Source organism: Protopterus annectens, chromosome 3.part0, assembly GCF_019279795.1.
Source record: "Protopterus annectens isolate FY-2018-M chromosome 3.part0, PAN1.0, whole genome shotgun sequence".
Classification (NCBI taxonomy): domain Eukaryota; kingdom Metazoa; phylum Chordata; order Ceratodontiformes; family Protopteridae; genus Protopterus; species Protopterus annectens.
In genome coordinates, this window is record NC_056731.1 from 215,743,037 (window position 1) to 215,756,297 (window position 13,261).

General features: G+C 40.8%; 1 protein-coding gene across 1 annotated transcript in view; it reads right to left on the bottom strand.

The window, feature by feature from the left end:
* The window catches only part of DNAH11 (dynein axonemal heavy chain 11), a 4,606,558-nt gene that overhangs the window by 3,744,247 nt on the left and 849,050 nt on the right, over window positions 1-13,261 (bottom strand). Inside the window, exon 19 of the mRNA XM_044065542.1 lies at window positions 7,840-7,956. Within this exon, the coding sequence (XP_043921477.1) occupies window positions 7,840-7,956 (117 nt within the window). The remainder of the gene's footprint in view (window positions 1-7,839; window positions 7,957-13,261) is intronic.

Below are 13,261 nucleotides of genomic sequence, written 5' to 3' on the forward strand. Positions count from 1 at the left end.
GCATATCATTGCTGGAGCCTTCCTGTGTCCTGAAGATATATACCTGTCAGCATATCATTGCTGGAGCCTTCCTGTGTCCTGAAAGAGTGCTCTTCAAACTATCTGGAGATATACAGAGCTGAGTATATTTTTCTGGCACTTCAGAGTTATGTACTGGTAATTGTTGTTTAACTAATTTTATATCATTGCTGGCTGACTTCAGAGTTGTGCATTGTTATTTTTGCTTCACTGTATAGCTTTTCAGATCTCTGCTGAAGGTGTTGTTTTCCCCCTACCCACACCCCATATTCCTGTCTTGTTTAAATATGGAGGTTTTTGCAGTTGCCCGCCCCCACTGTAGATTTGATCTGGGACACTCCCCCCAGTCCCATCTATTTACCTCATTCTACCTAATAGACTCCTTCTGCATTGTTTTTAGTCATTTTTAATTTAATTGCATTTTTTAAACTGTTTGGTCTAACATTGCTACATACTCAAGTGTGCTAGCTTGCACTGCATTTGAATTGTTTTGACTGCTGTTATAGTTACTTTTCTGTGTATATAAAAAAAAAATGCCTTTCCTGTAACTGGTGTAGTCCAGATTCAGATTTGCTGTATCCAGGACTGTATGTAAGCTTCTGAGCCCCCCCAAGCTTTCTGTGTGGAGAGAAGCCTTCTAGCTTATCAGTGGGAATGGTAAGCACTAGTTAATTTATCTACCACATAAGGAGTGGTTCTGGCCCAGAAATTGTAGTTATTGGCCATTTGGGCAGTTTTTCCATCTCTCTCAACTTTCTGATTTAAAAGCCCACATTTGCACTTGTTTCCCCCCTTTCCTGTAATTAGTTTAGTCCAGATACAGATTCTTACTTTTAGCACTTGAATTTGCTTATTCGTGATCAGCACTTGTTCAGAACTTGTAAGCACTAAATAACCTACTAATTACTACAGCACTCAACCTTCCTCATTACCTAGAGGAAAACAGTTTTGGTACTTACTTTCCTCACTTGCTTAGAGAAAACAGCTCTTGTACTCACTTTCCTCACTTATCTAGAGGAAAATATTTTTTTATTCAGGCATGTCCAAGGGTCAGCTCCCAGTGTTCTCTCCTGTCTATCTGATGAATCTAGGCATCTTGGGGCAATGTAGAAATTGCCTCATGTACACAGACAACCCTCTCCTCCTACCACCCAACACTACAACCTGTGAGAGATGCACTTATCTAGCCAAACTGGAGGTAAAGCTCTCTCCAATCAAGACTGAACTTGACAGTCAAGAGGAGAAGGTAAACACTTGCACCACACCACACTCATCACATAGTCTCACTAAATCTACACCACCAAAATCAGTACAAGGACTTCAACAATTGGTTAAGCTTCTGGTGCCATTCTAAAGGGATCCAGTATCTGTCTGCCTGGGATGACATGGTCGACAGACCATGATGCTTTGCCAGAGATAGCCTGCACCTGTCACCCCTGGGATTCCGGACACTGACTAAAGTTCTTGCCGCCCCTATAGTGCCTTTTTTAGGCAAGGTTCAAATGACAAATTCACCACCGTAACAGGAACAGGCAAGCAAAAACTGAGGGTGATGCTACTCAATGCTAGAAGTCTAAATCTCAAAATGCACTCACTCGAGGCACTCCTTAAAATGGAGAACATCGATATCTGTGCAGTGACTGAGACCTGGTTCAAGGCTCCAGAGAGCACCCCTGCACTACCAGGCTTCAACTCATACCACACTTTTCGGCCATGTAACCTGGACCGGAACACCAAAGGTGGAGGTGTGTCCATATTCATTAAGGATATCCACACCTCCAGGCTAGTTGCTCAGCATAATGCAGCCGAGGTTATCCAAGTGCAACTAACTCTGGGCAAAACTGCAATCCAAATTGTAGCTTGCTACAGATCACCCACCATGCCCCAGGATTCCGACTCCTCTTTTCTTGATGTACTGGAAAATATTAGGATTCAACCAAACACCCTAATAATGGGCAATTTCAACTACCCCAGCATTAACTGGGAAAACTACTCATGTACCAACTCCTTCGCTCAACGCTTTCTGGAATTCTATAAACTCCAATTCCCTGGATCAACTTATCCACACCCCCACCAGGGGCAACAATATCCTAGATCTAGTCATTACCAATATGAGTGACCGGTCTTCCACACCTGAAGTCAATGCCTCATTGGTCCGATCCAACCATAAGCTAATTACCCTAGATATCCACATCCTGCCTCCACCCCCCATTAAGGAAACCATGGTAAAAAAATTCTCCAAAGCTAACTTCATGCTTTTTAAGACAGAAGTGGTGAACTTCATGACACCCGTGCAGTTATGACTACTGAACCCTACACAATTGCACTTTATAAGCACTTACATGAGTGCATGGATCGTGCTATCCCAAACAGAACCAAGACACTATCCTCCAAAAAAAGGAAGCCAATCTGGTGGTCTCCTGCCATAAACAAACTGTACAACAGAAGGAAGAAACTCTTGCAAAAGAGAGTAAAATCCCATGAGTGGAGGAGCTCCCTGGTCAGCCTCAGTAAGAAGCTGTGATCCCTGATAAAATCCTCCAAAGCTAGTTACGAAAACAAAATCACCACTGATTCTAAAGACAACCACAAAGCATTCTATAGCTATGTCAAGAATCTCAATGGCAACACTCAGATCTGCTCTGAGTTACAGCACAATGGCACTAAATATACAGACCCAACTTATATTGCCAACATCCTGGCAGATAGGTTCAGTGTTAACTTTACCCCCCTCTCACCCCCTAGAGAGCCCATCTCTATACCGGAAGAATGCAAAGTTCCTGTAATCACAGCTGCACAGGTAAAAACCACACTCTCCAAAGCCAAGAACACAGCATCCATGGGACCAGACAACATCCCAGGCTGCGTTCTACATGAACTACAGAATGAACTGGCACCCCACCTAAGTACCACGTTCAATCATAGCCTCACCTCAGGCTTTGTCCCTGCTGAATGGCACACAGCAACGGTTATCCCACTCCACAAGGGGGGAGCCACCACGGACCCCGGGAACTACCGCCCCATTAGCCTGACGAGCCTGGTCTGCATGGCCATGGAATGTATCATCATGGAACTTATAAACAAAGACATTGGTAATCTCCAAACTCTGGATCTCACCCAGTTTGGGTTTGTAAAAGGCAGATCATGTCTCCTAAACCTGATAGACTTCTTTGAAGCAGTCACCAAAGCCGTAGACAAGGGTAAGGTGGTTCACACAGCCTATCTAGATCTTGCCAAGGCTTTAGACACCATCCCCCACTCTGGAATTATAGATAAACTCACGAAACTAGGTATAAATCCCTATGTCACAAGATGGGTTGCCAACTGGCTCACTGACAGAACCCACACTGTGAAAGTAGCAGACTCCAAATCCGACTTCAGACCAGTGACAAGTGGAGAACCACAGGGTTCAGTCCTGGGTCCTCTCTTGTTTGGTATCTACTTCTCTGAAGTACAGGCTAACACAGAAAGTCTTTGGCTAACAAAGGTTGCAGATGACTGCAAACTAGGAGCCATAATCGAAACTCCTAACGATGTGGACATCCTACAAAAGGGCCTCACTGAGACAGATGCCTGGTGTCAGAGCCATGGCCTCAAGCTCAATTCCAAAAAGTGCATTGTCATCCCCTTGGGTAAAAACTCTGTACCCATGAACTACAACATAGGCAGTAGTATACTTAACACCGAAAGTAAGATAAGAGACCTTGGGACACAGGTGGACAGTAGTCTCTCCTTTGATAATCACATCGCCACAGTAGTCAGGAAATACTTCTATGTGGCACACCTCATCACAAAAGATTTCTCATCCAGAAAAAAAGAGGTCATTGTTCCCCTCTACTCATCACTCATTAGACCCATTATAGAGTACAACGCCCCTTTTGGTATGTACGCACTAAACTACTGGAAAGGCTGCAGAAATACCTCACAAAGAGGATTACCGGCCTCAAACAGATGCCCTATGCAGACCGTCTCAAAAAACTCCAGCTTTACTCCGTCGCATATCGCCTACTCAGAGGTGATCTCTGCCTAACATACAAAGCTATGTCAAACCCAGAGCTGTTGGACATGCCACACTTAAAGAAATCCCAATCCCTCCAAGCTACAAGCTCTAGGGACCTAAATCTTGTCACCACACTAAACAGAACACGCCGGAGGGATAGATTCCTGTCCCAGAGACTTCCCATACTCTGGAATAAACTACCTATCTATATCAAACAAAGCTCCTCATCAGCACTCTTCAAGAAGAATCTTGATGATTGGATAGGAAATAGGAAATTCACCCCAGGGATCACCTCTGTGGCTCTGCTCGACAGTGGCACAGGAAAATAATTTTCTTGGGTGGCAAAAGCCAGGGTACCTTTTTGGCTGGGCTTGTATAGGCCCCAGGGCCGATAGCCTAGTACCTACCTATGAACCTATATATATATATATATATATATATGGTTCTACCTGACTTCGTCGACAGCGCAGAAGACCGACAGCGGAATTCGGAGCTCCAGAAGATCGAAAACGAAGAAGACCGACGCGAATCGCGAGTGGCAGAACATCGACAATGCAGAAGACCGACACGACGGATGACAACACCAACGCCGAGGATGCCGACATGGGGAAAGGCTGTGTGAGTATGCGGTAGTGACGGACGTTAGGGTGCGAGGCAGGTAAGTGTGGAGATTGACGGTCTGTGGGGATAGGGGTGGGTTAAGTGAGTTAGGGTTAGGGAGCGATAGGGGTGGGTTAAGTGAGTTAGGGTTAGGGAGCGATAGGGGTGGGTTAAGTGAGTTAGGGTTAGGGAGATAGGGTGGGTTAAGTGAGTTAGGGTTAGGGGCGATAGGCGGGTTAAGTGAGTTAGGGTTAGGAGCGGTAGGTAAGTGTGCGATAGTGACGGACCTTAGGGTTAGGGTAAGGTTTAGTGTGGGCTTGTAAGGATTTTGGTGTGCTTGTGTTGTGTGTGTGGTTTGTGGAATGGGGATGTGTTTTGTTTTTAATTGTTATTGTGGTGTGTGCAGTGTATGGGGTTTCGTGTTTGTGTACCGTCGGTTATTTCGTTGTCGGTTATGTGTGGTTTCGTGTTTATGGACTGTCGAATATGTGGTGTCGGTGATGTGGTTGTCGGTGTTGTGTGGTTTCGACTATGTCAGGTAGAACCATATATATATATATATATATATATGTATATGTATATGTATACATAAAGAAATACCTCACAAAGAGGATGATGGAGCAAGGGAACACTGCCTCCAAGTTAACCTGATAGCTAGTCAGCCAGTCAGCCAGCTGTTCATGTATGTGCACCTTAGTTAACTTTACATACTAATGCAGTTACAATGCAGGGTCAGGCAGTAGAAGCTACAATAGTTGTAGTTACATAAGCCTGTGTAGCACAGCTATAATAATTACATTAGTAAGTCTGTAAAATACACACAAGCATGTCTGTTTTGTCTAGCTAATGGATATTTAGGGTGTTCTGACAAATTTAGTGATGATTACAGGATGTACACAAGCAATGATCAGCTCAGATGAAATTTTAAAACTACAATAAATCTTAAACAAGCATCTGTTGAGTACCTGTGAATTCTCTGGTGTTGTAAACACAATAAAATAAATAACAGCTGACTATATCAGGTACTTGACTGTCAATGTCAACTTGTTTAGGTAAACCAAGTGAAAAAAAATTGATGCACTGAAATGAAAGACAGAAACGTGCATAAACAATAAGTTTACTGCAGTTCATACTACAGTAAACATCTTTGAAACTTACTTCTTAGGCTGCTTTATCTTGACTTTACTCAATATATGTAGTGTAAATGCAGCTGATTTAAAAAAAATCCATATGTCTGCATCATAATATCACTTTTACTGTTGTAAGATTTGTAAGTTCTTTACGTCTGCTCGGTAGTCAGTAAAGCATCACACTTTTGTTGATCCATTCCAGAAACAACTTTGCATTGCTAATTTATAATTATTTACTTATTTATTTAACATTATCCCCAGTCATTGCCAATCGTTACTGCTGAACTACATATAAGAGTTTTACTTATGGAGGCAGCTTCCACTGAAAATAGTCACAAATACCCTCCTGCCCACCTTAGTGAATGCAGTATTACAAAACTCAGCAAACAAGACAAAACTGAGGTGTCTTGGACTAATAACAATAATGACACCATCACTGATGATGTTGGGAAAGTAGTAGACGATTTTTAACATTTGACGAAAATGAATCTGTCAGAAGCAGAAAAGCTTTCTTCGTACCCCTTCTATTTCTAAAGGAAGAAACTAACTTTTAAATAGATGTGTTGCACATAAAATGAAACTTGATATGTATTACGCTTACTGTTTCCTGGATAACATACAAAAGCATATAAACAAATTATGTGGGATACTAAAATGCAAACATCACATAAATGAGGATCGTTCGTGTGTGGTACCGCAATAGTAAAACCTATATGCACGAATAAGTCCATAGCGACTGCGCCAGTCAGTCAGGTGGGCATACCTCTCAACTTGCAGACGAATTAATAGGCTTGACATTGGCTGTGATTTATGCCTCCTGATTAGCGCAGGAACAGATGCTTTTGATTGGCTTGTATACCGCAATGCTGGCTGGCTGCTTTAATTGCAGTATACAAGCCAATCAAAATTCATAAAGCAGAGCTACCACTGTTCAATGCGGAACAGCGGAACAGTGGGTAAAATCAATCACAAATGCGGAGCATTCCGCACAATCCAGAGCACTTGGATGCTAAGGTCCAAGCAGCCTCTGCTACTTTCACTAGCAAACAAGATTGGCCCCAACAACACAATATGGCTGCCAGAAACACAGAAGGTAAACACAAGATGGCTGCCAGAAACACAGAAGGCAAAAACAAACAGCTCTGGATGCAGCAAACCTGTATCCAGACTATGCTACTCAATTTAAGGGTTACAAACTCAGTAAAACTCACAGAAAAGCACAGAATATCCACTTATAGACAAAAACAGAACTCACAGTATGAAAAAATACAGTTAAACAGTAATGAAATACAGTTAAACACTAATGAATTGCAGTAAACAGCAATAAAATACACAAACAGTAAACTGCTTTAAAAATAGTGCAAATGTGATAAATTAGCTATAAGGCACAGCTAAAAACAACAGACAGGTGTAAAGGCAATAAAATAAGTGAAAATAAATGAAAAAAGCACTTAGATTGCTCTTGGAGCCTCATGAATTTTGTAAAACATCCCAGAGATGATGCACCTCAGCACAGCCTGGTTCAAACAAGCCTAGTATGAAGTAAATAAACTCAAAGCAGCGCAGAAATATCTCCTATCATCTGCTCTATTTACAGTCTAGCATATATATATATATATATATATATATATATATATATTTACACACACACACACACACACACACACACACACACACACACACACACACACAAAATCCATTATTGAACTGAAAACTACCACTATGATTAAATATGCGTGAGAAATGAGCATTTAATACAGCTATTGAAAAATTCCATCTTGTATCACTCAGCAATATTTTTAAGACACAAAGAAATAAATACATTTTGGTTTTAAATAACTCCAATAGCAACTTTCAAGTGTTTCCTCATGGAAAAAATACAAAAAAAAAAAAAAGATGGAAAGTGAAGCCAGGAGTACTATGTTTCAAAATGTTTGCTTACTACAGTAAAAGGTAAAAAAATCCATTACACCAATGTACTGCTATCAGAGGGACACAAGGTACAAGTAGTATGCATTCATCCTTATATCTACATGTGCAGAAATGACAGATGACAAGAAAGGAACACATTTGTCTTGTAGGGTTACTTACATCAAATGCTGCACACTTCCTTCTGATAACTGAAACTTCAGCAGCCTGAAGGGGAGCAACTTCATGCTTCACAGACAATGAGATTTTCTTTGTATTGTTCCACTTTTCTGGTAATTCCTGTTCCAAAAAATGTAAGTTTAGTTAATACAACAGTGAAGTATTTAGACCATTGAAGCCACTAAACTGAGAACGAGATGCATAACTGATGACTTCCATATAAACAATCTCTCAACAAAGTAAACTATAACATGTCTGCTGTATAATAAGACATAAAATAAAAGCATCTTGAGGTAGAGAAAGATAACAGTACAAATGTCACAGCTCTCCACTCTCTTCACTGAAAACTATTAGGGACAAAGATCCAAAGTCACAGGAACTTTTTCAAACTGAGTATTTGCTAAGAAAGTTGACAAACGTATGTATTTTTATGAAAAAGAAGTTTTTAGTTTACCTATTTTAATGACAGCTATTCCAACCATTTGTTCTAAACTACAATTTTTCCTGAGAGAAGAGGAAAGTTCTGAGATATAAATTGGGACAACTGCTAGGTAAGCAAATGTATTAAATTATATTTCAGGTTCATTCATTCATTTTATGATACACACTGTTTCCTTTGGATGTAAAAACCTAGTGCAGGAACTAATGCTGAACAAGACACCACTCCATCACTCAATGCATTCACATACAACCACAGATACGTGCACACACACACATATAACAACACACCCAGAGAGCACATATATTTGCTGGCAGTTTGGTGGATCTCCAATTAGTCTACTTGCATTTCTTTGAGATAAAAGGAGAAACCAGAGCATACAACAGAAAGGCACATGGACAAGGAGAGCTTGCAGACTCCCCAAAAAAGACACTTCAGACAGGAAGCAAAGTGCAGAACCAAGTGGTATGAGGCAGTAATGCTACCCCCTCCATCACAGCTGTTCAACAGAAATAATTCTGGCACTGAGTGTACAGAAATTTAATTAAAAGAGCACAGAGACAAAGAAGTCTGTTAGTGAAAGTTTAACATGCAAATAATATTAGTTACTGGCGTGAATGGGGAGTAACAGTACAATACAGGAAATAAAGCCTCCCACAGGTTTGAAAAACAAATTGTATGTACTTTCAAAGAATAAAAGTCTTAGAGTAGAAGTGAAACAATAAAAAGTAGAAAAAAATAAGTTGTTTATTCTGTGGGTATTATGCTATGTGGTAATTTATTTATTTGACATTTGTTGACCGTGAAAGTCCTTCTTCTTCTTTTAGCTTTTCCTGGTTAGGAGTCACCACAGCGGCTCGCCTATCCGCTCATGATTGGCAGTGAAGTTTTTACGGTGTCGAGTTGCCAGCCCAGTGCCCAACCTTCCATGGAAGGCACGCACATGCATGCCCAAGGCCAATTTAGAGTATCCAATCCACCTAGAGCATGTTTTTGGAATGTGGGAGGAAACCAGAGCACCCGAAGGAAACCCATGCGACCACAGGGAGGACATGCAGATTCCGCACAGAAGGAACCCCAGCCGAGGATCGAACTGGAAAACCTCTTGCTGTGAGGTGGCAATGCTAACCGCTGCACCACCGTGCCCGCCCTTTCGACCAGGAAAGTCTGACTGGGACAAAGCCCTTTTTCAGCGGAGGCCCACGTAGAAAAGCTCCACAATACAAATATAAAAAATACATGTTACAGTAGAAGTATAATACAATAAGACTTGCAATATATAACATGATGATAGAGAAAAAGAATAGAGACAGAAATTATATATAATAAAAGTGCATGAGGGTATAACAGATAGAGTAGAGGATAGTAAAATGCAGTATATTGACTAGAAACTGAAATCAACAGAGGGAGAAATATGTTAAGGAAGGATAGAAGAATAAAAAGAAAAGAATAGCATAGCTACAGTAGGAACTAGATTCAGGTAGGGTGGTTACAGTGACATTTGTAATTCAAATACAGAATTTAAACAGTAAAGACGTTAAACATCTATGTATTAAATGTTAAAAAGCAATGCTTGGCTTGCACCATCAGGATTAGTAAGATGCTCATATTCAGTATTGGCTTTGCAATTAATTCCAGTCATTCCTAGATCACATGTAGCAGAATGATAAGCATTCTAGAAGACCTTTCTATAAAAAAGGGCATTCTACAAGTAATAGGCATTCTGGAAAGGAAAGTAGGCTAACATCCAGTCATATTCTCAGACTGATTACAAATGACATAAAAATGTCTCCAGTATCTGTGAAAACAAATCAAGATATTTCCAGCACTCATCCCACCACTCATAGGCATCTTTGCTTTGTGAGTAGATGCCATCATGAATCCCCTTAACCAAATTCCTGCTGGCAGCTAAGAAATGAACAGAGTTCCAAAAAGATGTGAAACACAAGAAAAAGGAGTTCACTGGTATTGGGTAAGACTGCATGAGATGTGGATACTGGGGGAGATGAACCTAAAGATAAACTATACAGAAATTCAGTCAGTTTAACTGTGGCTAGACATACTGCCCATGTAAGGCACCAGAGTTCAGACCTGAGTCGGTATATCAGCAAACTGGCCATGGATAAAATGGCAGTATTAACTTTTTAGAGTCAATTATTTTTCCCCAGGAAAGGGAGATTTTTTTTGAAGTTGGTAACTTGGTAACATGATCTCAATGGAGGCAGTGCTCTAAGACCATGCACATGGGACAGAGCAGATATCACATAAGTATAAAAAGCACTAATCATGTGGAAAATTGGTATTTTATTTTTGGATAAACTTTGCTCTCCTGCTTCACTCTGACAACTGTCAATAATGTCTTATGTCCATTGATGGGTCTTTAAGTCACTCCCTTCTACCCCTGGCCTAAGACTGAAATAGGAGCAGGGCTAACATGGAACCCAAGTGCATCCTGAGGATGGGGGGGGTCATGCTGTCCAACATCTGTTAAGAGAGGTCTCTTTAAGACCTACCTTTAGTTTCCTTGCCTTCCATTGGCATGTGCCCTGATAATTTCCAAGCGACTGAGCAAAGGGCAGACCACACCAAAGTGCTCTATTCTTCTGTGTGGAGTTAAGTTAGCAAGCTGCTCTGCCTCTTGGATGAAACACATCATGACTGGCTTCCTGTCCTCTGCCAGTTAGCTTCTACGAATTTGGGTGCTTATGGACATGTCATCTGCCATTGTCTCAGATGCTCAAGCCACTAATAGAACCCAAGTTGCCTGAACCATATTAAGGGCTTGCAGTGGTGGTAGTGCGGTAGCATTGTCGCCTCACAGTAAGATGTTTTCCTGTTCAATTTTCAGCTAGAGCGTCTTCTGTCTGGAGACTGCGTGAATGGGCGTATCTTTCTTCTGTGTGGAGACATGCGTGAATGGGCGTACCTTCATTGAAGGCTGTGCATCAGAGCTGGCAACTCGGCACGTAAAAATCCACTGCCAATCAATAGCGGACCAGAGTTCCGTTGTGGCAACCCCTAACCGGGAAAAGCCGAAAGACACAACAACAACTCTTTATGCCATGGGACTGACAACACATTGGTATTTCCTATATATTCTTTGATAAGCTGTAAAAGATGCAAGGAGATTGTGTAGAGGACAGCAGGCTTCTTCTCATTATTTTCACTTTAAAGAAGGTTACGTAAACCCTTGTAAAAACAATAAAATATACAATTCACTGAATTTCATCTGTTTGTTACAGTGTAACTAGTTAGGCAATACTGGTGCAAACATTTGACCTGAAGGGCCCCAGTGCTAACCGTGGTTAAAATAATATTGCCAGTTATAATAGGCACCAAGGGAATGAAGTAAACTATATGTTGTCAGAATGGACACGACAAACGTTTGCTACCAAATTCAGCAGGCCAGTAATATATTTGTATCTTGCATTTGTAATGTCTATAGGCAAGGAAACTTTCACAAGAAGCATGATATGAAATGCTACAACACACAATTTACTGACATCTGACAATCACAAAGGAAAAATGAGAACGAGACAAAAATGGAAGGGACTGGAGAATGTTTTTAAGACAAGCAAATACTGCTTCATTGAAAGCTGTGATATGCCAAGGGATATTTAGCTAGGGGCAGACAACCTATCCTTAACCTTACTACAGTGTATATGGCCTAAAATTCCCAACTGATGTTGTCACTAAGAGATCAAGTACAATTGTGCAAGTAAACTTACCACAGCAGTAGATATCTGAATGATCACTACTGCAGTAACCTTAGCTATATGCGTTATATCCTGCCTAGAATACAACAGCCATCCAGCTTCCAAAGCTTCAGGGTAACTTCAACTTGCCCAGACCCTTGAGACCTCAATCAGAACTGCAGAAAATCAGCTGTCTGGGCACCAACACCCTTCAAGGCTCTCAAGCCAACCGGAAGAGGGAGGAAATTGCCCAGAAAGAGGTCAAGCTAGGTACAAAACAATTAACATCCACATCCTGGCAAATAAAAATACAAAAATAAGAGAAATGGAGGGAGGTTAATGCAGTATTAATCATTCAAACATCTATTGTTATAGCATGTTTACTTGCACAACTGTGATATACTTATTATTTGTTCACTGGCTCAACAGCTTCAGCTACATGGGTAGAATACCACAGTTTATAAAGTTAAAGAGGAGAAGGAGGGTCTAGGAGCCCCTTGAGAATGGTCCTAACAAAGTCTGTTCCAGACCTGGAAAAGGAGTACAGTTTGTAATGCTTTAAAGAAATATCTACACAGGACCAAGCTGATCTTTAGAATTCTTCCAAAGTACACCGCTTTCATAAGGCCACTGTTTTCTCTTCACCTTTTCAGGCTGATTTTCTTTCAGGTTTTCCAAATGTCTTCTTTGCTGGCATACACAAAGTGTACTTCCTAGCCAGTAACTGAACTTTATACAAGCTTACAATTTTAGTGGTCCTTTTTTCCTCATTTTCTGTTTTCACACTGGGAGAGCTGAAATTAAGCTATTGGCCAATGTGCAGCCATCTTTGAAGTTCAGGAAGAAAAGCTCTAAGGATAAGTATCCAGTAGTGACCCCAGGAATACAATCCTGTGCAAAGGAGTCAAACAAGACTTTTGAATGTTTTCCTGCTTACTTAATCTGTGATCTGTTACTCAAGTGTGAGATTTTTGGCACTTTAGGAAATACTCTGCAAAGATAACCAACTCATCTAAATAAGGACATTTTTGAAGACCCTGCAGTACTGCAATAGGCTATCATTGGTGGTAAACACTTTGTGACCACCCTTGAAGCAGTTAATAACCCAAATGATAATGTAGAGAACTGACAGAGTAATCCAAAAACAGACAACATTAAAAATGTTTGAAATCTGAAGCTTCATGTTTATGATGATAACCATTCTTTAAATATAGAGTTACCAACACAAAAACTGATCAGAGGATAAGTGGTGACATGTTATGAAGGGATAGCATTTTAAACTTTGAGACTT